General features: G+C 42.8%; 1 protein-coding gene across 1 annotated transcript in view; it reads left to right on the forward strand.

Annotated features, from left to right (window-relative positions):
- The window catches only part of ephb3a (eph receptor B3a), a 30,138-nt gene extending 7,963 nt beyond the window's left edge, over positions 1–22,175 (forward strand). Inside the window, exons 3-15 of the mRNA XM_051405249.1 lie at positions 1,102–1,774; positions 3,844–3,999; positions 6,717–7,052; positions 8,032–8,156; positions 8,821–8,977; positions 9,181–9,289; positions 9,588–9,640; positions 10,708–10,830; positions 11,523–11,770; positions 15,642–15,857; positions 16,208–16,357; positions 18,016–18,209; positions 20,436–22,175. Coding sequence (XP_051261209.1) covers positions 1,102–1,774; positions 3,844–3,999; positions 6,717–7,052; positions 8,032–8,156; positions 8,821–8,977; positions 9,181–9,289; positions 9,588–9,640; positions 10,708–10,830; positions 11,523–11,770; positions 15,642–15,857; positions 16,208–16,357; positions 18,016–18,209; positions 20,436–20,547 — 2,652 coding nt within the window. The 3' untranslated portion in view covers positions 20,548–22,175. The remainder of the gene's footprint in view (positions 1–1,101; positions 1,775–3,843; positions 4,000–6,716; positions 7,053–8,031; positions 8,157–8,820; positions 8,978–9,180; positions 9,290–9,587; positions 9,641–10,707; positions 10,831–11,522; positions 11,771–15,641; positions 15,858–16,207; positions 16,358–18,015; positions 18,210–20,435) is intronic.
- The last annotated feature ends 2,549 nt before the right edge of the window (positions 22,176–24,724 follow it).

Consider the following 24,724-nt stretch of genomic DNA (forward strand, 5'->3'; position numbering starts at 1 on the left):
GACACACAAACAGAAGTCGTGTCCAATGTCATGTTAAGTCCTTAAATGATTCTTTTCAAAGCTACGTGATGTAAAAAGACACCAGTCTACCTGGCATATTAACCACAACAGATGCAAATATCTGCTCTCAGGCTATATGTGTAGGCATGAGAAAATAGATACATAATATATTCTGCGTAACCTCGAGTGCTCAGGAGTGCTGCCACAGTGCAATCACACTGACAGCATTGCATTTAGATGGCCATTTTAATAAATAACTCACTGTTGCATTATAGATATATGGGAAAAGTTTCCATTTAAAATGCACAGTTTTATACTCTCATCTCTCTTAGCACAGATAACAAATTTGTACATTATGGAAACCAAATCTCCTCTTGAGGCTATTTCGATTGCACTGCAGCAGTTATAGATATGAGCACTGCTTCCTATGAGTGTGTCTGCAGTGTGTTTAATAGCCACTGTAGGTAGACTTTGATAAAGGCCCCACCAGCACATCTGTGATAATCTTAGCTGCAGAACATCCCTCTTTTTCCAAACCTCAAACACGTGATCAGCATCAGAACTGCTAGTCAAATAGGCATAATGCGTGAAATGTGTTTTAATGGGAAAATGTTTTCTATTAATAGTCCGTAGTGATTGAAATTTTCTGAATGATTCATGCAATTAGAAGCATTTTAACTGCAAATTATTCCTCACAGGCCACATGTACGCAGCACACTGTGGGAAAGTGTGTGTTGGTGTGCATGTGTTGCATTTTTATATCCTGTTTGTATCACACATCACTTTGCTGTTTTGAATGCCCTCTATGCCTGAATGGTTTGCATTAGGATTCGCTGCATTTAACATTACCCAATATAAATTAACAACATATTGGACCAGTGAGTTTCTGCTGTTGCTCAGTTGCTGCTGAATGAGAAGTAGAACTGTTGCCACATTAAAAACAAGCATTATATAATCAACTTAATTTAGTCTCATTTTATTCTTAAGCCTGCTCCACTCCTCTCCCCATCAGTCATCCACAGTTCTCACAGTATTTAGTTTTCCCAGCTTCCCTGCTGTCATCTCTTCCTTTGTCACAGTGTGTCTCTGTTGTTTCCGCAGTGGGAGGAGGTTAGTGGCTACGACGACTCCATGAGCCCAATCAGAACCTACCAGGTGTGTAATGTTCGACAGCCCAACCAGAACAACTGGCTCAGGACAGACTTTATTCCCCGCAAGGGCGTGCTGCGCGTCTATGTGGAGCTCAAGTTCTCCGTTCGTGACTGCGCCAGCATCCCCAACATCCCCGGCTCGTGCAAAGAGACCTTTAATCTGTTTTACTATGAATCAGAGGGGGACACAGCTACAGACACCAGCCCTCTGTGGAGGGAAAACCCCTATGTGAAGGTGGATACTATCGCCCCAGATGAGAGTTTCTCTCTGCTGGAGACGGGCAGGATCAACACCAAAGTACGCAGCTTTGGCCCCCTCTCCAAGGCAGGCTTCTACCTGGCGTTCCAGGACCTGGGCGCCTGCATGTCGCTCATTTCAGTCAGGGTTTTCTTCAAGAAGTGCTCCACCACCATCGCCAATTTCGCTGTCTTCCCCGAGACTGCAACAGGGGCTGAAGCCACCTCCTTAGTGATCGCTCCGGGGGCCTGTGTGACCAACGCTATGGAGGTGTCCGTCCCTCTGAAGCTGTACTGTAACGGGGACGGCGAGTGGATGGTTCCTGTGGGCTCGTGCACCTGCGTTGCCGGCTTTGAGCCTTCTGCAGACGGCACTCAGTGCCAGGGTATGTGTATTTAACAGACATTTGGACTTTTATTTAACCAAACCTCCTTTATATGCTCAGTGCAAGTCACCTCAGTCTGTGCCCTCTTCTCTGCATTTATTGTGTGGCTCCTGAAAGGGGGTGAAGGAGGGTGGAGGAGAGTATGAATTAATGAGGTGTTGCAGAGAGGAGCAGCATACAAATATTGTGAGAGCGGGACGGGAGGGAGAGAAAGATAGCGGGAAAGCACAAAATAGAGAGCCAGAGAGGAAAATGCAGATAATAGGCATCCGGAGTCCAGAGAAGAGAGATTTTAACAGAGGAAGGGAGATAGTGTGAGTTAAAAGGTGTGAATTGCCAAAGATGGGATGGAAACAGCAGCCAAAAGGAGAAGAAAGGAAAGGGAGGGGGGCTGCAGGAAGTCAAAGACAGACAAGCGAAGCCTCCTCTCACCTGGGCGTGAGAAATAGTGTCTAACATGCGCTGGAGAGCTCATTCGTTGCCATTTGGCGGCTCAAGGTTAAAAGCTTGCCGCCAATGCCTGATAAAAAGCTCTCTAGGGCTTCAGCAAGCGGTTGCGATGAGGAAGTGTAATTTCCTCCGCGGCCTCCCGTTAGTTAATCTACAGGCGGCCACACTCATTAACACCATTCAGACCAACGTGAGCCAACACTGCCACGCTAACATTAATCACTCAGACATTTCATTTCTTACCTCAGTCTCGCCACTCGATTGCAGCCAAGCACCGCATGGGATGGAGAGAGCGGTGGAGAAGAGGAGGGAGAGGGGAGACAATAAAGGGGGAGAGGGAAACATTAGTGTATCAGAAACTGGAGGATCATCGTGCCCTCCAAAGAGGTTTATGGATTGAAGGAAGACAGTGGGGTGATTCAGAACACTCTCGAAAAAAAAATCTAGGAAAACAAACAAATAAAAGAAAATGATGATGCACTGTGTAATAGAAGAAAAATAAATCAGATCAGAGAGTGTAGAGCCTAAAGGTCTCGGTGAATTATGAGAGGAGAAAAAAAAAAAAAGAGTACATTTTCATCTTATCTTCTTTGGCTTTTTATTGCACGGCTTTAGAGCCACAATGCGGGGCCATTAGCTGTGCTGATTTTCCTAAAAGTGCCATTGTTGGGAATTAGGGAGGAACTTGAGTTCAAACTGAAAGACCACTTAGCCTAACTAGTTAATCACACTCTCTCTCTCTCTCTCTCTCTCTCTCTCTCTCTCTCTCACACTGGCTGGCTTTTATGAGCCCTCATGCTGACAGGACAGATGTTTGCCAGAGACCCCACTTTTACACCACCAGTTAGGAATGTGGCAAACAGTAAAACGTGGGGCTCTGGAGGCAGATATATCCAAACCTTTAGCTGCTAATCCCCTTTATCTGAATCCTTCTTTAGTCTGGGCTTATGCAGGTTTATCCTTAAGACTCGATACCAGCCAACCTTCAGCGTGACACTTTGGAATTCAAATTAAATGCTTGGACACATCGTCTTAAGATTACCATACTTTGTATGTTTTTCTAATAACTCTCTGTTGCTAATTTACGTCCAGTCTGTTTCCCCTTTATTTGAATTGATTTATTGGCTTATTATGGAGCTGTTCTGCATGCATGTGGAGGCCTTGTTTGTATTCAGCGGTGTGGTTTGGAGAGCTGAGGACCGAACAGACACTGATTGATGGGTTTAGGGTGTATCCCTTTTCTCAGAAGCATTCTCCATCCCTGTTTGTCTGACAACAGCAATCTCCTGTCAACAGTCTATCTTCATCTTTATCCTCCTTTTCCTCCTCTTCAACAAGAAACTTAGCTGTCATCCAGACTCTCTTTTTGGGGAGATTAATGTCACCTGGTAGAGAGAGCAGCAGATGCAAATATATAGATAAGACCTTAAGTGTTTGCTATTTCTCACATACGTATCAACATTTTTTACATAAATATCAGCTTTGCAGATACTTCACAGGTACAGCTTTTGTTCAGTGACAGACGTGACAGCCGCTTGTCTTTTAGATAAGTGACAGCACAGCATCTTTTTGTTGTTTTGTTCTTATTGTCCCCTTTATTTTCTCTCCCGCTCATCCAGCTTGCATCCCTGGGACCTTCAAATCCAAATTTGGGGAGGGATCCTGTGCTCCCTGCCCGTCCAACAGTCGCACCAGTGCACGAGGAGCCAATATTTGTCCCTGCCAAAATGGTTTCTACCGAGCTGACAGCGACCCGCCTGACTCCGGCTGCACCAGTAAGTCATCCTTCACTGCACAGACTAAAGAAATACTCCAATTTTCTCACGCTGAGTCTCTTTTGAAAAGTCAGAGGATTAGAAGTAACATATGGCAAATTATCAGTGCCAGGCTGAATCTATCAATGAACATATCCTTGGTGTTTGTTCTGACTGTACTGTAATTGTAATTACCAAAAAGAAGATAGTTAAAGCCTCAAAGCTTTATTTGATATTTTTATAATAACAAAGCCAAATGACAATATAAAAACAATGTGACAATGTGAAAGGAGTTGCTTATAGTGATGAACTTACAGGGAATTATGGCCTGAATCTGCAACTCCTCAACTTTACTGTTCTGGTTCTCTCTCACCGCTCTCATATTGTCGTTACGACCGCAACAGACAGCTGTTTTCAGCAAAAAAAAGCTCTGATAAACCCACTGTTTAGCATCAAATAACAGATAAACACAGAGACTAGCTGATGAACAAAGTGGAGCGTTTAGCAGCTAAAGAGACAGAAATCTCCCTCAGGAGTTGTTGGAGACCAAAAACAGAGCTAAAAGAGAGTGAATATTGGATTTAGGTTCATCAGATGGCCCGAAACCCGACTCCAAATGCAGCATAATGTTGTAATGTAATGCTGTGTAAATGCTGGATGAGTAAATAATCAACTGTTCTTTAACAAGTTTGCCATAACAACTTAATATGGCCCCCTACATTATTTATCTCCAGGGGTGTAAAGTTTTGGTGACGACTGACAATGTTGGATCATTGGATTGGAGCCATATTGGTGTCCGTGGTAGTTTAAAATGGGCGGTAGGTTAGGCAACTCAAAGTGAAATCTTTGTCGATGTTAGCTGCTGCTCCTTGCTGTTAGTCTCATCAGTGATTTGAGCTTCCACTTTTAAAGTGAAACAAACTCTTAACAACACGATGGGTCCTTCCAAAGGTTGAATGTTATAAAGTGACAGACGTCTTAAATCACATTACGTAACCAGTTGGCTTGTTAAAAAACTGATAGAACCCTTCTTGTGAGCTGTATAGGGCTGTGACGCTCTGTAGTTGGAAGTGTACCAAAGAAGATGACATCTCCAGCATTGCTGGCCCTCAAATGTTGGTTAAACACAGCCATGGAAACCCTCCTAATGCTTAAACACTGTTTCCACAAATAGTTAAAAAAAAGCAAAATGATGCACTGTAGCTGCAGTATCGTTTAAGCCTAAACAAAACTGACTAAAAATACTGTAGAGAATTCAAAATTTAGTTCTACTTTAAAAATGACAAAATATGCAGCTGTATGTAAATATTTCTCAGTAGTTTGGTCTGGTGCTGACAGCAGCATCCATGCTTGTACTGCATGGACAATCCTCTGAGAGAAGTCCCAGCAGTCATGCTGATGGAGAGCGACATGTGCTGTCTTGACCGTGTAAAATCACCCCCCAGGGGCCTTTCGCCACGTTAAATGACACACGAGGTCCGCAACTGTCTTCCCCAGATCCTTGTCACAGGAACACTGTGGACACTGACCAGCGCACACAGACAGGCGGGCAGGGACACAAGCACCACCTCCGACTAAACATGCAAACACACACAAACACACACAGGCCTGACAGTTCTGTCCCTGCGGTCTGTCAGAGCTTGTGCCAGGCAGCCTGTGCTTTGTGTTGGAAGTGGTGTGTTGCACAAGGGAGGCTCAGCCAGTCAATGGCCGGCAGCTTGGACTCAGCGTGTGTTTCAGATGGGTGTCCAATTAGAAGAGCCTCCACTCTGAACTGTGTCTGCCTAATTAGAAAGGACAGGACGAGTGAAAACGCAGCTCAGGGCAGGCTGCACTCAGAGGACAGGCGGTGTTTGGCCGGCAAAGGCTGATGGCCTGAGAGCCGTCCCTTCTTCCCCCAACCCCCCCGACTCTCTTTCTCTCTCTCTCTCTCTGTGCTTTGAGACAGGTTAGACTTTCTGCCGCTGGAAGCTTAGAGGGAGAGCCCTTCTCTCCTTTCGCTGTAATAGGATGAAAAGCATGGTCGCTGAACCAATCTCTGTTGCCCCCCTCTGTGGTTATCATACTTTATCCAGGTTTCAAACACTTCACACAAAATGCAGCACTGCTTATTGAAACATGGAGGCCTTGGGTTATACTGATACAAGAACATGAATTTCTATCAATAGTGGATTAGCGAAGTTCCACGAGCTGCAAGAGGGGTTATGCATAGGAACGGATGCTGGTTACAGCGTAGAGCAGTAACAGGATTGTACTTTTCATAAAGGCACATTACTTAGTAATGAACAGTGGTGTTCTGCTTGTGCATGACAAGTTTTATTTATCCTCCTGTTTCTGAATATGTTGACTTATTTATATGCAGCAGGAAGGATTTTTCCCTGTTGCTATGTTTTTTCCGTGTTTCCATGCCCTTTGCTCCATTCTAAGGGTTTGTTTGGGGCATGTAATGCAATCTAACACATGTATTTAAGGATTTTATAAAAAAAGAATAGCATACCTATTTCTGTACATGAAATACTTCCTTTTGTTGCCTTCTCACAGAGATATTAAAACATTTCTTACACCACTGAGGGACGATAATGTAAGCACTGCATAGGGAACATGACTAAAGCTTCAGTTGTGTGTTTTTCTGTTCTGCCTGCCCACCTTCTCTAACACCTACTACGTGTGTCTTGTGTGTGTGTGTGTGTGTGTGTGTGTGTGTGTGTGTGTGTGTGTGTGTGTGTGTGTTTGTGCAGCCATCCCCTCGGCGCCTCGCAACGTTATATCTAGTGTGAACGAGACCTCGCTGTCCTTGGAGTGGGAGGAGCCCAAGGACACAGGCGGGAGGAGCGATCTCGTCTATAACGTAGTGTGTAAGAAATGCCTGCGAGACCGGAGCCCCTGCACACGCTGCGACGACAACGTGGACATCGCTCCTCGCAGGCTGGGGCTGAGGCAGAGGAAGGTGGTAGTGAGGAATCTGCAGGCTCACACCCGCTACAGCTTCGAGGTGCAGGCGGTCAATGGGGTTTCTGGGAAAAACCCCACCTCACCCAGCTACTCCACAGTCAACATCACCACCAACCAAGCCGGTTAGTAGAAGCTCTGTCAATGACATCGGATGTGTCCACAAACCAAGTTAATTCATAGAGCAGCTCCGATCAATACCACTTAACATCACAATGAAACGGGCTGGTTAGTGGATCCTACATTCAGTCAATGTCAATGAGTGTCTTAATGAGCTCGTAGTATCAGTATTAACACCAACGGTAAACATTGTTGAACGAGCTCAGTGAGAGCGACAGATGGGAAAAACTCTAAGCTGGAGCTCTGCTTTTCTGAGGGAGTTACAGGAAAGGCAGATAAAATGTTAAGTATACTTTATATCTCCACTGTCAGCATTCAGCACACTGTCAACCAGCCGTCTTACGTTACATCACTGACAATGTCACCTTTCAACATCTCCTCTTAATATTTGCAGCGTCATCATCAACCAAACTGCTCAGCACCTTTCACAGACTGTAATTACTCTCCCAGTTAACCTGCACTTACCTCCACCTCAATGCAGTTTATGGACCCAAGACAATGACTGTCAGTTGAGTCACTTTCAGGCCTCACAAATCAATAAACTGCAGAACAGTGAAGGTGAAACATGTACCGTTCAGGTTGATGTATTTTGAATAATAATTATTTTACTGTGATGGTTTGCGACATTGACAGAGAAAATCTTGGCAACTCAGACCTTTTAAGTGACAATCCCCCAACTAATAAAGTACCTTAAAGTACCTCAACTTAAAGTCCCCGTCCTCTCAAAAATCAGTGTTTCTTGTTCCTACAGTGTGATGTTTGAATGATGTATGTTGGCGCTATACAAATAAAATTGAAATTGAATTGAATTGAATTGAAATGTATGTGCAGAGTTTGACATTAGAAGGATGTTTTCACATTCATCTGTTGAAAGTGGCAAAGTTTCTCTGTGCTCTCACTATTTGTATGTCTTACATGTCTGTAGGGGATCTTTAAAGTACCTTAAACTAATGTAAACTGTCCTCTCTGACTATCCGACCGCAGCGCCATCAGCTGTGCCCACCGTTCATCTGATGCGCTCCACCTCAGACACTCTCAGCCTGTCATGGCTACCACCTGAGAAACCCAACGGGGTCATCCTCGACTACGAGATTAAATACCAAGAGAGGGTAAGCTCTAGGCAACTGCTAAGTTTTTAGCAGTTGCCTTAATGTAGGTCACAGTGCACGCCTTATTGACTCTGAAAATCTACTTTTCCAGCCTTGTGCAGAGCGAGAAGCATTTTTACGGATGCTGAAAAATGTAATATTAAAATGGGATGTGTATGGAGGGCATCGATAGAGTCTTGAAATATCTATTGTTGGAGATTATGGGCTGTTCAGACTCAGCAACTGCTGATGTAAATGCTGCATCAATGGTATTGATCAAATCCCCTAGTAAACCCCTGCAGAAATAAGATGCAGATATAGACCAAAAACAGGACTGTCTGTCTGTTTTGCAGAGATTTCCATAACTATTGAAGGCAACATCGTGTCTTAACATCTACATAACCACCCCATTGTTTAAACCTCCTTCTCGACAATGAGTAGAATAATAATTTTAATTTATTTGATTAGCCAGTTCAGTGCTTTACTGGATGGATTGACATAAAGTTGAGCTAGGTTCTACTTTTTTGCTGGAGTTAAACTAACTTTTGACTGAATATTGGCTTGTTGCATTGGAATATTGGAGCAGACCAACCAACCAAAAGATTGATTCCTCACCTACGAGCCATCTGAAAACCATGAGAAAACCCTCGACACTGCTGCTTTAACGGTCCTTTGTCTACTTCAGGGCCAGGCCATGTCCCACACTGTAACATCCCAGCATAGCTCATCCAAGGTGGAGGGGCTGCGGGCCGCCACGCCCTACGTGGTGCAGGTCAGAGCTCGCACTGTTGCTGGATACGGACGCTACAGCAACCCTATGGACTTCAGCACCAGCCTGCACAGTACGGACAAACCTCTCTCCTGCTTTATAGTCTATTCTTGATGATCTGCTGCTACAGTTTTCTTAATGAGGGTTCATGCTTAGTAGTTTTTATGGCTGCTTTAATTGGTATCCATTACACTTGCAGTACAGGCCACCATTTAACCCCTCAAGTAGTTTTTCTCTTATTTACTCATTTGTGTGTGTGTGTGTGATTTCGCCCAGGTGACCCTCAGAAGTCGGTGCAGGACCAGCTGCCTCTCATCATCGGGTCAGCCTCCGCGGGTCTGGTGGTCATTGTTGCCATGGTGGTTATTGCTGTTGTCTGCCTTAAGTAAGTGTTTGATCTTTATTACTGATAGCCTAAACTACATGTTTCATTTTGTTAGTTAGTCTCGGAACAAAGAGGCTCATTAAATTTGAACATGTTTTCAAAGGGTGTATACTTACTCTTTAGCATCAAAAAGGAGCTCTGGAAGAGTAAAATCAAAACGGCTCTGTGAGCTTCTCTCGTCGGCAGTCTGGCGTTTCATCTGATAGTCGAGTTAGATACTAGGTTCATTCGCTGTACCTGGAAAGGGTCAAGACTGATTATGTGAATGTGACTTTGTTTATGTGCTGCTTGTTTACAGGAAGCAGCGCAGCGGCTCAGAGCTGGAGTACACTGAGAAACTGCAGCAATACAGTAAGTTTGTGTGTTCAGCTTGGGAACTGTGTCCTCTGTGCTCCTATGGTCATGCCTGTACAGTTAACCAACTGATTCAATCAATTATCCAATCACCTGATTGAGGCAGGAAACACTATTTGCACAGAAGAAATCCTGAACATGTTGTCTGCCTGATGTCTGGCACTGTACTCAATTGTATTTGCAAACCCTAACCATAAGATATGTTGTTTAATTGTATTTTTTAATTTATTTTTTAACATTGAGCCTGGCCCAATAATCAGACTTCAAGGCAAACTCTGACTTACGGTACATTTTGTTCTGTTAATCAATGAACAATGTCCCTGATTTGTAAACTAAATTAGTAAATAAATAAAATTTAGATCAAACAGATCAAATGAGTTATAAAATAAAAAGGAGACTAATATACATTTAAATATGTAGACGCAGGCAATAAATTGTATATTGACTTGTGGAATCACATGTGGCTGATATGATATATCATATTATAGTTGAATGTTTTGAAGCTAAAACCAGAAGCTTTGCATAATTATTAGAAACAAGCAGTCCGACTTTGTCCAACGTTTAAAGTATCTGCCCATCACCACCTCTAATGCTCACTAATTAACACATTATATCTTGTGTTTAATCCATTAAGAAAGTGGGCAGGAACAGTAACTTCCTGAAGTCTTATCATCACTGTGAGGTTGCCGATCAACCAGCGTGAGCAGGATGTAACTGTGCCCAGCCATGAAATACTCGTTGTTTTTGTACGGAATAAACAAATTAGATAAAACACGTTAATTAGTGAGCTTTGGTTTAGCTGTTTCCTCCTGCTTCCTGTCTTTATGCTACGCTAAGCTAACCTCTCCTGGTTGTAGCTTCATATTTATAATAAGGATGCAATCTTATTTTCTAAAGCGAATAAGCAGATTTTCCAGTTTTTCAAACTATTAATTTATAGATTGGCCATATTGTGACGTATTATTACATTTAATTTATTATCAACATTGTAACAGTGATTTCAGCCACATTACCCAGGCAGCTATGTCTAGATGCTGATTTCTCTGTGACATTTTCCCTGTCAGTTTCTCCGGGGGTCAAAGTGTACATCGACCCTTTCACCTACGAGGACCCCAACGACGCCGTCCACGAGTTTGCCAAAGAGATAGACATCTCCTGCGTGAAAATAGAAGAAGTCATCGGTGCAGGTACAATAACGCCGCTGTTTCTGTCCAAGAGGACGGAGAATAATTCAGGTTTATTAATCATTCATTTGAACAGGAGTGTGCCATCAAGCCCCGAGGTCTGTTCTGTAAGAGAGTCCTTTCTGGGAGAAAAGGGATAGGATTCAGAGTGTGCATGAGAGCGGCGGGTGGGAAGGATTGAAGTGAAAATCTTCTCTGTAGCTCTTCCCCCTTCTAGTTTTTTTTCTCTCCAGCGGCATGTTGTGTCCTATCTTCACCTCAAATGACAGTCTGCTCCTGCTCGTTCAACCTTCCTCCCTCCCTGTCTTTCTTTCTCTTTCTCTCTCCCTTGTAAACACTCGGACTCAGGCACCAATCGCAAAACCCCAAAGTTCCTTGCCCGTCCTCTGTCTCCCTTCACCGCTCCCAGGTTGCACACTCGATCGATACCAGTCACTCCCTCTCTCCCCAATATCTTTGACCCCTGACCTCCCGTCCTTTCCTCTTCTCTTTTTGAATCCTCTCCTGCAGCTGAAGCCGACCCTCAACTCTTTCAAATCAGCTCCTTCACTCCCAGTAACAATCCCTCTCCCTGCACCTTCCCCAACTACCTCTGTCCGTCCACCCCTCCTCTTCTTTCCTCTGCTCACTCAACCCCTCTCCCCCATCACCCTCACCCCCTCCTCCTCCTCCCCCACCATCTTCTCTCAATCCAGGTGAATTCGGCGAGGTGTGCCGCGGGCGTCTCAAGCAGGCCGGCCGCAGGGAGATGGTCGTGGCGATTAAGACTCTGAAAGCCGGCTACACCGAGCGCCAGAGACGGGACTTCCTTGCCGAGGCCTCGATCATGGGCCAGTTCGACCACCCCAACGTGATCCGGCTGGAGGGCGTCCTGACGCGGAGCTGCCCAGTCCTCATCATCACCGAATTCATGGAGAACGGAGCGCTTGATTCCTTCCTCAGGGTAAGCTTGACAGGAGATGCGTGCCGCAACACCTCTGACAGAGAAGATTACTTTCTGTTTGTATCAAAGAGGAGAGGAACACACACACACAGACACAGACAGTCATTCACGACACCTCTGGGTTATCGGAATGTTTTACTCTCTGTAAAACACCCCGAGGCGCTCACTTGCTGAGTGATAGAGATTAAATGTGCAATATAACGCCTGGAGACAGGCATAGTGTCTCTGCTTGACGTGACTGACTGATGCTGACAGGCTTTCCAATGCTCAAACTCCTGGTGGAAAACTGTCACATAGCAGACCTTTGGATAGGTTTGCGTCAATGTATTAGAGACTCTTTGTACGACAACAGAATACATTACTGATCAGAGTTTTCGGTTCAGACCACCACCACCTACACAAAACACTGAACAAAAGGCAGGATGAGAAATGAGGTGTCACACAGTACATTTCCAGCTGCGTGGGGTCATTACATGTCATTTACATTCAGTAAAGTGTGTTTTCATGCATGGCTGCAATGTAAAGAAGTCTACTTACTGTAACTGTTCGGCTGGATTAGGTTACTTAATGCTGCTAGTGAATCGATGCCGTGCTGCTGGTCTTAAAAGCGCTTGAAGCACTATACAGACGATTGTTTGTACAGATGATGAGAAGTTTTGGGTAGTGTTATCAGTGACAATGATGAGTCCTGACACTGACCAGCTTGTGTTCATTTGTCTGTTCTTTAATGGGGCTGATGCCAGATAACTGCAGTGTCTCTGGCTGAGGATCATATACCACATATCGAACCTACAGTATCTCTGGCTCCCCATGTGTCCTGTTTGTATGGACACAAGAAGGGAAAAAAAAAAAGTTGAGTAATACTCGATTCTAGTGCCTAAACAAGAGTTTTATGTTTTGACAGAATTTGACAAACTTTTGTCATTAGCCTACCAGAATTTACAAATTTGTTACTTAAATCTGTGAATATAGAATAAAGTATGAGCAGACAAGATGATGAATTGATTCTTGACACTTTTCTGCTAATACAAAACAACAATTCTATTGTTGATTCATTGCTTAAGTAATCTATCAAGCAAACATTTGCTGCTTCCAAATGTGTGAGTTTGCTGCTCTTATGTGTTATTCATCTTTCTAAATTTAATGTATTTGGGTTTTAGACTGTTTGTTCAGAAAAAACAAGCAATTTAAAGTTGTCTTCATGGGCTCAGGGAAATTGTAATGGCCATTTCAGTACTTTCTGTCATTATATAGACAATAGATTCATCGGCCGATTGCGCAAAAGCACGCTGAAAACCCACCAAAACACAACAGCAACATGAAAATAACTGTGTAATAATGATGCAGTTGAGAGTCCAGCCTGAGGTTCCCCCTTTTTAGAGCTGATAATCAGTTAGTCGACTGACAGAAAATGAGTCATTGTTGATAATCAGTTTGTTTATTTTATATCACTGTATGTTAAATATATTTGGGTTTAGGACGGATTGGTTGGAAAAAACAAGTTAGAAAATTATGTTTCTTTGGGCTTTAATCATGATGAGCATCATCTGACATTTTTTAGATGTTAATAATTTTAATTATTTGATAATTGAAAATGTTTGTTGCAGCCCTCAGCAACAACTCAATATCTTAATTTGAGAACTATTAACATGTTTTTCCACAAAATCCTTATTAGTTACAGCCAATATTTCTCAAATGTTAAATGTTGTCTAAATATGCAGCCTTACAAGAAAATTAGAGATCATTTAGTGAATATATGATTAAAGAATAAGTGATTGATCTACAGATTTTGACGCAGCAATCAATGCTGAATATTGGTACTTAGCTGCTATTAATACTCAGTACAGACACATTTTATTCTGTACCAAAAATGTATTTAGAGTGGATACCGATCCCAATTAGTCAATCAAATTAATTGACAACAATGTTGGTAAATTATTCATTGTTTAAGTAATTTATTTAGCAGAATTGCTGTTGCTGCTACGAGCTTCAGAAACATGTGAATCGGCTGCTTTTCTGTTTATCAGTGCAAACTGAATGTCTATTGTTCCTCAGACAAAGCAAGCAATCTGAAATAGCTGCAACTAACAATTATTTTCATTATCGATTAATCTGCCAATAATTTTCTCAAATAATTGATTAATCATTTTGTTTATGAGATGTTACAAAACTCTCATCACAGGTTCTGAGAGCCCAAGGAAGCATCTTCAAATTACTTGTTTTGTCCAACTGACAGTTTTATTATCAGATAAGTGACTTAAATGATAAATCAATTATCAGATAATTGCCCGTTCCTTTGCTGCTGGAAACATCGCCGTTGGCTCTTGGACACTGTAATGCACACTATTCACTATTTTTCTGACACTTTATAGACCAGACAATTATTTCTGAGTTGAAAAAAGAAACGGACTGATTAATTGATAACAAAAACAATCATTAGCTGCAGACCTACATCTGAGAGTCCAGCCTGAGCCTCTTCCCTCCATCTCACCCACTCCTCTCAGTCAGCTGTCCGACAAATAACACAAAAAAACTCCACGGCCTGTGCTGTCCTCACCCCCGCTCTCCCGCCGGTGTCACACTGCCTGTGACTCAAAGGAACTCTGAGTTCTGCTCTAACGAGGACGCTATAGAGTTAACTTGCACACACATGCACAAACTGTCTTGAGACTTTGTACTGCAGCTCCCCCAGGACATGGACCCATTTACACACACACACGACATATGCACATGTGCATTAGAGATATACAGAAATAACACACTCTCAGACATACACGCCACCGTGGCTATGCAGGCCTGCTATGAATCATGGCTGTTTACACATCCATCCATCCTGGCTTGTTTTGCTGTCAGACTTCATCGGAGTGTGCAGACTACAAAGCAGAATGTTTATGGTTTTGTCATGTCACGTCTTGTGTTCTTCGCTTTCTCATTGTGGAGTCAAAGAAGGGATTGATTATGTTGAAAATTGTTTTTTTTCCTCCTTCCAAATTTATATAAAAGATATTTTATATAAATTGGAAAGAAGACCTCACCGTGGATTTTCAGCTTCATCCAGCTTCACAGCTTTCTTTTTTTTATATTATATATTATATCTATTGATTAGTTTGAATTCACACACATCAGCTATCATGAGCCTGTGCAGGTTGGAGTGCTGATTTATTACAATCTCGAGTTTATCCCACTGTGTCACGCCTCACAAACGTGGAGAATTGTAAATTAAACCCTGAAAGCCCTAAATCTCAGATTTGTTTCGTGCTTCTCAAATGTTAACATAAAAAGCCAAAACAAGGGCTTTGGGGAAAATAAGCTCTGAGTAACGTGCCATTCTAATTCAGTGGACGGTCCCATTTTACTTTAATGTTCACAAGCAAAAAAATGCAAACAAAGCTTTGTGTTTGTGTTAACAAGCATGTACTGTCTGTACCTGCAACTAGTTTGTGTCATATGGAGAATGAAAATAAAATACCTGCAGTTGTCTGGTTTTGATTTCAGCGTTGCAGTTCCCCTTTTTGTTTTTGTGTGGAGTCAATATTGAGCCTTAATGGGTTTAGTACGACAGTAAAGAGTCTAATTAATCAGCTAATTGGACAGCATGCGTGAAAAGGTCAGCCGTCACTGACTGTCAGGAGCAGCCGTGAAGCATTATGACAGATGTCATGTTTATGTAGCCTCAGTGACTGATTGGCTGTCTCTGGTGCTTTCTCCTTCTCCTTATCTCCTTTACTCTTCCCTATCGTCTCTTTCTCCATTTCAACACGTCCTTTTTTTCTCTTTCTCATTTTTCATTCCTTCGCTTTCCTCCTTGTTCATTAACTGTCCTCCCCCTCCCCTCCCCCCTCCCGCTCCATCTCTCGTTGTGTTTTTGTAGCTGAACGACGGGCGCTTCACGATGACGCAGCTGGTCGGGATGCTGCGGGGCATCGCTGCAGGGATGAAGTACCTGTCAGACATGAACTATGTTCATCGGGACCTCGCCGCCCGGAATATCCTGGTCAACAGCAACTTGGTCTGCAAGGTCTCTGACTTTGGCCTGTCACGCTTTCTGGACGACACTTCAGCTGACCCCACTTACACAAGCTCCCTGGTCAGTATTATGTAGATGTGTGTGTGTGTGTGTGTGTGTGTGTGTGTGTGTGTGTGTGTGTGTGTGTGTGTGTGTGTGTGTGTGTGTGTGAGTGAGTGTGTTACCATCTCTGCTCTGTGTTTGTACACTGTGCATGTTTAATTGAGCTTGTTAATTTGATCCCCTTCACTTGTTTCACATGTACATATGGATGCATGTGTGACTGTTCATGTGTGCCAATATTTGCGTTAGCGTGCCGTCTGTGAAATTCGCATTAGCTTCTACATGTGTGTGTTGTTCTAGTACTGTAGTGTCTCCAAGGGTGTTGATACCATCCCCCTGTGTGTGTGTGTGTGTGTGTGTGTGAGCAGGGAGGGAAGATTCCCATCCGGTGGACAGCGCCAGAGGCCATCGCCTTCAGGAAGTTCACCTCCGCCAGTGATGTGTGGAGTTACGGCATTGTCATGTGGGAGGTGGTGTCCTATGGAGAGAGGCCATACTGGGACATGAGCAACCAGGATGTGAGTATGCTTGACAGTCTCACGTTACACATATCTATAGACCAAATGCATGCGCAGGGAGTTTAATGTGTAAGTTTAGGGCCGGCTGGGAGTTTCTCTGGGCTGTTGTGGCTTTGATTTCCAGCGTGACATGTTGGACCTGGGCCTGTTCTGCCGTCTTTATCTCCTCATTGCAGATGCTGCTGCAGCTGTGTGCCTGTGTTCTAGTTTTTACCATCTTATTTACAGCCCTAGCCTGCTTGCCCTCTACAAATCCATACTGCAAAACCTCCCTCCTCACACACACACACACACACACACACACACACACACACAAACACACACAAAGGCATACTCAGGAAAAAGGCTTTTTTATTTTTCTTTACAGGCGTTGTTACCTGTAGGCTATCTGCTCTGCACAGACATCGTAACTACAGCAGTGAGTTCGTAAGAAAGAAAAAGAAATCTCTGGGTTCCTCCTCCCTGAACAAAATACTGAAGCAGTCTGTACACCTCCACTTTATTCCCCAAGGAATAGCCGCTCTGTATTGTGGTTCAAAAAGAGAGTTGTAACGCTGATAGCAATAAAGTAAAAAAAAAAGGAGCTGTAATGAAAAATGCCAGTAATGTATGTATAACTTTCATCACAAAACCCACATGCAGTAATGAAAGCATCAAAGTAGAGGCCCTCTATTGTTCCCAATAGCCTTTGTGCCACAGTCATCGCTCAATAAGCAACAGAGTCAACAAATGCGAGATATAAACAGAGGTGCTCGCCGGCTGGAAGCACGACATAAAAATCAAAGGACAAGCAGCACGAGAAGAGGAGTGCAACACAAATGTTTTATTGTTCCCAAATGGCAATTTTTTTATTGTTGTGGGGAGTTAAAACCCATACAGAGCTTATGGAGGGAAATGCAGTTGCTAGGCGAAATCAAATCAATGAGCAAACGTTTTCATCCTCCACTTATTGTCTCTCCTATCAATCATGCCAGTTGTGAGGTGACAACTTTGAGAGTTCTTGAGAATATATTTTTTATAGTTTTTTAAAGATACTGAAAAGAAGATTGGAATGTGTGACAGCACGAGCCAAAAGACTGTCTAATGTAGGACATAATACAGTAACTGGGGATTATTCTTCCACCATAATAACAAAGGCCAAACAGAGTGAGCATAATACAAATGAGTCAGAGCCAAATGTTAACACTTTGTAAAAGCACAACATGAAATTTGCTTAAATCCTTGTATGCAAGATATTCTGGCTCGATGTTCTGCACAATAACTCTGAAATTAAATGTTCTTCTGCCATTCTCGCAGCCCTGGCTCTATGAATGGAAATGTGTGCTTCTGAGTGAAATATCTATCTTGTATAAGTTGCGGTAAAAATGTTGATAATATTAGAATAAATGGATATTCATGGTTACCCAGAGGATGAATTATTATGACTTTATTATTATGACCCCTTAACTTTTCCTCCAGGGCCATCATCGATTTGTCGTCAGCCTCATGTTCTTTGTGTTTTGTGCTACTTAGCATATGTTATCATACTAACAGGCTAAACCAAGATGGCAAATATGATAAACATTGTACCTGCTAAACATCAGCATGTTGGCATGTTAGCACGTTGATGTTAGCATTCAGACTTTTAGGCTTGTTAAGAATGATTTCCTGCCCCTCAGGTGATGACGGCAGTAGAGCAGGACTACCGACTGCCCCCGCCGATGGACTGTCCCATGGTGCTGCACCAGCTGATGCTCGAGTGCTGGATGAAGGAGAGAAACATGAGGCCCAAGTTCTCCCGCATCGTCAGCACCCTGGACAAACTGCTCCGTAACGCCGCCAGCCTCAAGGTGGTGACCAGCACCTACTCAGGGTAAGTCTGTACGCAGGAGCAGGGGACGCCTTTAATGGAAGACTTTTTTTCTCACACACTTTGCATCCTTCTGAAACCGCCTTTCTTCCATTGAAGTGAATGGACAGAAGTTTCAAGGTGGATGGAAAGGGTTTGCTTTTGAAAACGTGCTACGTCTCACTTCTTTTTAGGAAAAGCAAAGCACTTCACTGTTGCCACCTTGGCAAGTTTGTTGTGACATTTAGCAACTTTACAGACAAACTTGCTGAATTTACTTTCTGCAGCAAAAAAATCTCACTGAGGTTATAGGCTGTATATAGAAAGGCCATTGTGAAGAATCTCAGTAAATGCAGAAGCTCATAGTAGAAATGTATAACATTTGAGAACACATTTGCAGGAACTTTCATCATAAAGTGGCTGTGTTGTTGCAGTTTTGTTGTGCTGTTGGCTGACTTGGCAGCTACTGTAGCCAACCTTTGTTGAAAATATTTGCATTATTCTTCTGGCTTTTCCATATAAGCACAAAACACAGTTGAGTTTTTTTCTACAATAACAGCAGAATAGTGCTAACACAAAACAGGGGTGATGCAATTCCCTCTCCTTCACCGTGTGTGAAATTGTCCCCTGTATTGTGTATGACGGCTGTGAAGTGCGGGATGAAGACTCCTCTTGGTGCAGAGACAAGCAGAGCTGTGCCTCTGGGAGGTTGGAATAAGATGTCACAGTAAAAAAATATATGTTGCTGGCCTAAAGAGAGGCACAACAAGGTTCATGCTTGTTGGGTTTGGTTTGTTTTATGCTTTCGGTTGATTTGGGAGGATTTTTGTTTGAGCTGAAGGGTTTTTACTGCCAGACAGACGTCTGCCTCTTTTCCTCTGACACTTCCTTTGGCAGTGTAGAAGTTGACTTATTCATAGGTAGCCATCCTCACAGTGACAAGTTGTTTTTCAACTTTGTTTTGAGTGCAGTGACTCCGAAGTGTTCCAGCCATTTTCACTGACGTGTTTGTTCTGAATTTTGTTAGCCTGGCATCAAGTCAACAGTATGATTAGTGCTGGTTTAGATGCAAGATCCTCAGCTCTGTAGTGATGTATAATGAATCAAGCGCACATCCTCAACTCTGTTGCTCTGACTATGCAATAGTCTCCTGTTTCCGACAGGCACAAAAGGCAGAATTCATACATACAGTATCCAGGTCTGGTGCCAGCTCCTTGGCTCGCAGTTTCACTCTAACACCGAGCCCCAAGGGCGATTCCTATGCCAGGATTTGGGCTCAGTGAAGGTAATTGTGTGTGGAAATGTAATGGCTGACCTCAGTTTAATTCCCCCTATACTTGGCTGGATGCTGGAATGTAGGTGATAGGACAGACAGCAACCAGAGCTGCTGATGTGGAAAAGCAGGAGGTGATGAAGTGTGAGTAATAAGGGAGATTGAGGAGAAGCTAAAAGAGAGGAATGTGTTTAATTAGGTTGCTAATGAGCTTTTTAATGCATCAGGGGAGGGCGCGCCCAATGCAGTGATGGGCGAATAGGAAAGGGATATGTGTGTGTGATGCTTGTGTGTGTGTTTGTGTGTGTGTGTGTGTGTGTGTGTGTGTTATGCTGCGTGTCACTGTGTGCAGATGACATGCCAATGATTAATTTATGGCCTCATCTGTATGCAACAGCAAGAGAGATAGACGGAAGGGAAGGAGAGAGAAAGGATCATGTTGTCAGAGCATGATTTAGAGAGTGTCTCCTGTGTTTGCGTGTGCGTGTGAGGCAGTGAACGCTCGCTCCTGCTCACCTGCCATTGGCTGCTCAGTGATGTCGGGGCAGATAGCGAAGAAAGAGAGAGGATATGAGATGCTGTGCTATCTGTAGAGTATCTTCAGCCATGAGGAGGGCCTTTAAAAACAAGGACACCGGCTGAGGAACAAAGGACACGCACGGACTGCAGAGCTTTTTCCAAGATAGGTGTGAAATATCTTGAACTTTTATTAAAACTGGACATGTGATGAATAGATTTGGCTTGCCATTTGAGTCTGATCAGCAGATTTGAGCTTATTCTCCTGGTTCTGTAATTTTATTGTTAATGTCCATGAGGTCTTAGGTGTATACACTGTGCATTTCGTTACACTGACACTAAGATGGATTAGACCTTTATCCGTCTGCAATGAGAGCACTTAGCGGAGTAATAATGAGCTGTATCTTTTGTTTAAAGTGACTGTGAACCTGCCGCTGACCTGTGTGGCTTTGTCTTGGCAGGGACCTGCTGCGGCTCGGAGGGACGCTGCCGGGACACAACAGGAAGAGTCCGGAGAGCAGTCAGGAAATCGTTCGGCAACAGATGAGCCAAACTCTCCCCATCAGAGTGTGAGCCACTGTGAACCCGGAGGATACAGAATGAATAAAAAACTACCTAGAAAACTCTGACGCGAAGAGCCCCGATGTAAAATAAAAAGAAGAAAATAAAAGAAGAAAGCTCCGGCTACAGAGAGAGAAAGAGGACCGTTTTGGAGATTTCTTTCCAACTGGAGATTTAATGTCCGTTTAAAGAGAACTTTTCATTGCAGTGTGTGTGTGTTCATTACTTGCCACTTGTGGATTTGTGACTATTGACATAAAGCCAAACTTCCTATTGCCCCCTCTCAGGTTGTGTTTGCATGTCTGCATGTGTTTTAAGCTGGTTGGGAATCAGTCTTTCCTTCTCTTCACCCTCAGACTGAGGACTGGAGAGGTTACACACCGATGATGGGTGTCTAGATGACACAACAGTGCCAAGATAAAGCGAAACATTTGCTTTAAATGAACTCTGAAGACAGCTCGACATCTGTAGACCTTCAATCCGATTGATTTTTTATTTTTTTTTACCCAACCAAACTCTTTTATTTTGCTTTGCTTTTTTTTCAAGAAAAAAAAAACACACTTTTCATCTGCTTCCTCTTAAATACTGTCTTCCACATGTACTGGGAGACATACGTGTTACAAATCTGTACAAAGCATCCGAGTCTTCACACTGTCTCTCCATCAGAGGGGAGATGTAACTGACACTGTGCGGGACACGTCGTGTGCATGCCAAAGTGGAAACTTCTTCATGAGAAAAGTACAAATAAGTTCCACATTAACTGTTGCTTTGGTGGCATTTTGCTGTATGGACTTTAACGTCCATGTCTTTCTTAACCTTATTTGACTCATATACGCATTGTTTTGAATGCTAAGTTATTATCTATTATCGCAAAGAGGTGGATTTTTTGTGTTTTTTTTACAAGTACCGGGGCTTAACTTTTTTATTACAATGCTTGTTTTTTCATACATTAACAAACCGGACAGACATGAATGAGTGAATTAAGGAGGAAATGTTCTGCTCAGACAGAATAATCATTTTTAAAAACACTGAGGAGACTTTGTGGAGATTGCTGTTAGGCATTTTTTTTAAAAATTGAAAAAGCGCCCGTGGTAGTGCTGTGTTGTATATTTTACTTTGGCAAACGTGTTGCAGATCAGTGGGAGTTAAAAAGGTCACTATCCAGATGATAGCTTTGTGACCTTAATATTGACCTGACCTACAAACATTGATGTAGAACAAATCACTCATTGGTTCATTTCTCCTGACATATGTTTTCTTCAGTACGCCAGCTGTCAGCGCAGTTCCTATCTAAAACAACTGCCTGTATATAATACTATATTTCTATTAGACCAGTCAGCTCAGCATCTACAACTATCTGAGCTGATTCTGGCGTCTCTATGACCCTCGTTTATATGCTTGTTTGTTTATTGTTGAGGAGCAAACAAATGGAGAAATTAAAGTTTAATGGTCATTACATATCTGAAACTATATGTCACAATGAAAGAAGAAACTGTGTGTCTGTTAGGGCAGACTTTTTCCTGTGCAATTAAAGGTGTATTAGATTGTAAAAAAAAAAATGCCAGAAAACTAGAACAAAAATAAGCATTTCTCTTTCAGTATTTTTACGATAATCATATGCAAATAAATTATTAAACGGATCTCTCGTATTCTCTTTGATTTCTCAGCGGGTTCACCAGGCTGAAGTTCCAGGTCTCTTATCAGGGCCAGGGATGGAAAGAGGGAATAGCAAGTGTGTTTCACCTCCTCAGTTGGAATATCACAGCAGCGTTGGATGGACTCATTAAGATTTAAGGTTAATCAAAGGCCGGTCCACACGGCTCGCCAATTATCTAGACCACAGGACTATTCTGGGGATTTCAGTCTCTGTTGCTGCTGGAGAGGCTTCAAGGAGGCAAAGTTAATCTGGCTTCACACCAAATGTCAGTGTTGTTTGGCTTTAATCTTTCAGCCAGGACACAAACCGGGTCTCACTCCGTACCAGTGAAGCTGTCACCTTCTGTTTTTATTGACTGAGAGGAAGCTCGTCTATTGGGGGACTCGACTCACCGCTCAGCAGCTGTATGATCAGCCACTAAAGGGACGGCTGCTGGTATCGTGTTTTCTGCATGTTCTCTAATCATCTCGGCTGCTCTCCCAGGATGCGCACATGCACCAGGTCAACTTAAAGGTTCAGAGGCACACAGATCCAAATGTGCAATATATGCAGACACTGAGTGTAATTCCACCGGGCAAACCCACGAAGCGTGACATTTATCATGTGTGTGTGAAAGCTAGATAGCAGATAAATGCTTTGTGTTGGTATAGCTGCTCTTTCCGTTGAAAGAAAAAAGATGTGTAGAGATACATGACCTTGGAGGAGAATATTATACGCATAATTCTGCTGAAGAGGAAGTCTACTAGTTAAAAGCTATATATTTTTTAGGGCCTACTTTGAAGTGGGCCCGGTTTTTAATCAAGCACTAAAACACAAGCCTATTTTAAATAGTGTTTGCTCGGTATTTTCCATTGCATCTGACATCTGACACAATGTCAAAAGGGAGATTTTGCATCCTGTTTACCATTAAACGTTTGAAGCGTTTCCAGCTTCGCAGGCCACTCTGGCTCGCTGCTCACCAGAGGAAACATTTGCAGCTCCCCGACTCAGCAGAGATGGGATCTAATATTCTTCACTGCTGCATTTTAAAGACGCTACAAAATGGCAGCAAAAACCTAAAGGAAAATATCTCATTATCGTATTACAGACCATTAAGTGATGAGAGATCAGCTGCGACAGTTTCTCACAGAGATTTTAATGAGCGTGCTTGGTGGAGGGAAAACTGAGGAAGTGATGGCAGGATGACAGACAGTTTTTATTTCATGGCTGCTGGTTGCTCATCAGTGACCAGAAGTCTGTGGTTCAACGTCAAATCCCTACATCACCAAAGTGATCCCTGCGATTAATGCAAGATTAACAGCAGCTCGACCGTTATATTGGACGTACATAATCATGCATAGAGACCAGCCAAGACAGGAAAAAAAAGGCACATAGGCACACCACAAACACACATGCATATTCAGATGCATAACTATACACACTCGTACACCCTCGACTCACCCTCAGATCTGCTGGATTGGCAGTGATTTGTCAGATTTAGCTGCATCTACTTGTGCACCCCATCTGAATGCACCAGTCAGTTCTCTTCCAAGCTCAAAGCTCTCATTTGCCATCCTGTCCAAAGCAAGTTTAATGCCTCCAATTACAGGGGGTCTGCAAGCAGGCAGATTTGGAGCGAGGAGGCTTGGCAGGAGAGTTTGCTACGCATCAGGGCCTTTTAACAGAGTAGTGATTTGCTGCTGCTGGTGCTGAAGCTGCCTGTGCCGGCTCATCAATGGAAAACTACCCTCTTTATGGTGAAGCGCATGCAGCACTAAGCCGAAACTGTGAGGAGAGACACAAAAATATCAGGCTTTTTAACACCGCGGTACCATCTCTCTCGCACTCAATGTGGAGGAATTTCTGCATCTCTGCACCGCAAGCACAAATGGAAATCAAAGTCTTTTCAGCACTAATTTTTATGTAAAATGGGCTGTATTTTAATTGAATATTCTCAGATACTGTACAGCAGAGTATCATGGTGGAAAGGGAGAAAATGAAGGAATTGGTGCATACAGACAAGATAGCTGCAGAAACATAACTTGGTATATGATGCATTAAATATGACAGTCAAGGGAAAACTTTTTTTTATCTTCAGTGTTCTATTTCTTTTTTTTTTTTTTTTTTTTTCTAAAATCAGCTTTTCACTCACTTTGACAACCAGATCAATTTTTTTTTATTTGGTTGGTTTTTTTAAAAAAAAGGTGAAGTTTTGCTTCTTTAAGTCCCAAAGGGGCAGATTTTATCATCACTGATCATATGCAACATAATTAGAGAGATGTAGAATACACATCTCCATGAAAGTCAACCGTTACAGGATCACTTTCAGCACAAAGCCTTAATTACTGGAGTAGACCATTAAAATGTACTATATAATCTATTACTCACACACATTTTTCCTATTCACAGACACTAATGAACCATTCTGAACCTTTAGAAAATGGTGTGTAATTCCCCAGTTTTACTATAATTTTACAATACATCTATAATTCAGAATAAAGCCACAAGTTATGAGACATTTTTCTTTCTTAATCCAAATTAATGGAATACATT

This window comes from Dicentrarchus labrax, unplaced genomic scaffold, assembly GCF_905237075.1.
Source record: "Dicentrarchus labrax unplaced genomic scaffold, dlabrax2021, whole genome shotgun sequence".
Taxonomy (NCBI): domain Eukaryota; kingdom Metazoa; phylum Chordata; class Actinopteri; family Moronidae; genus Dicentrarchus; species Dicentrarchus labrax.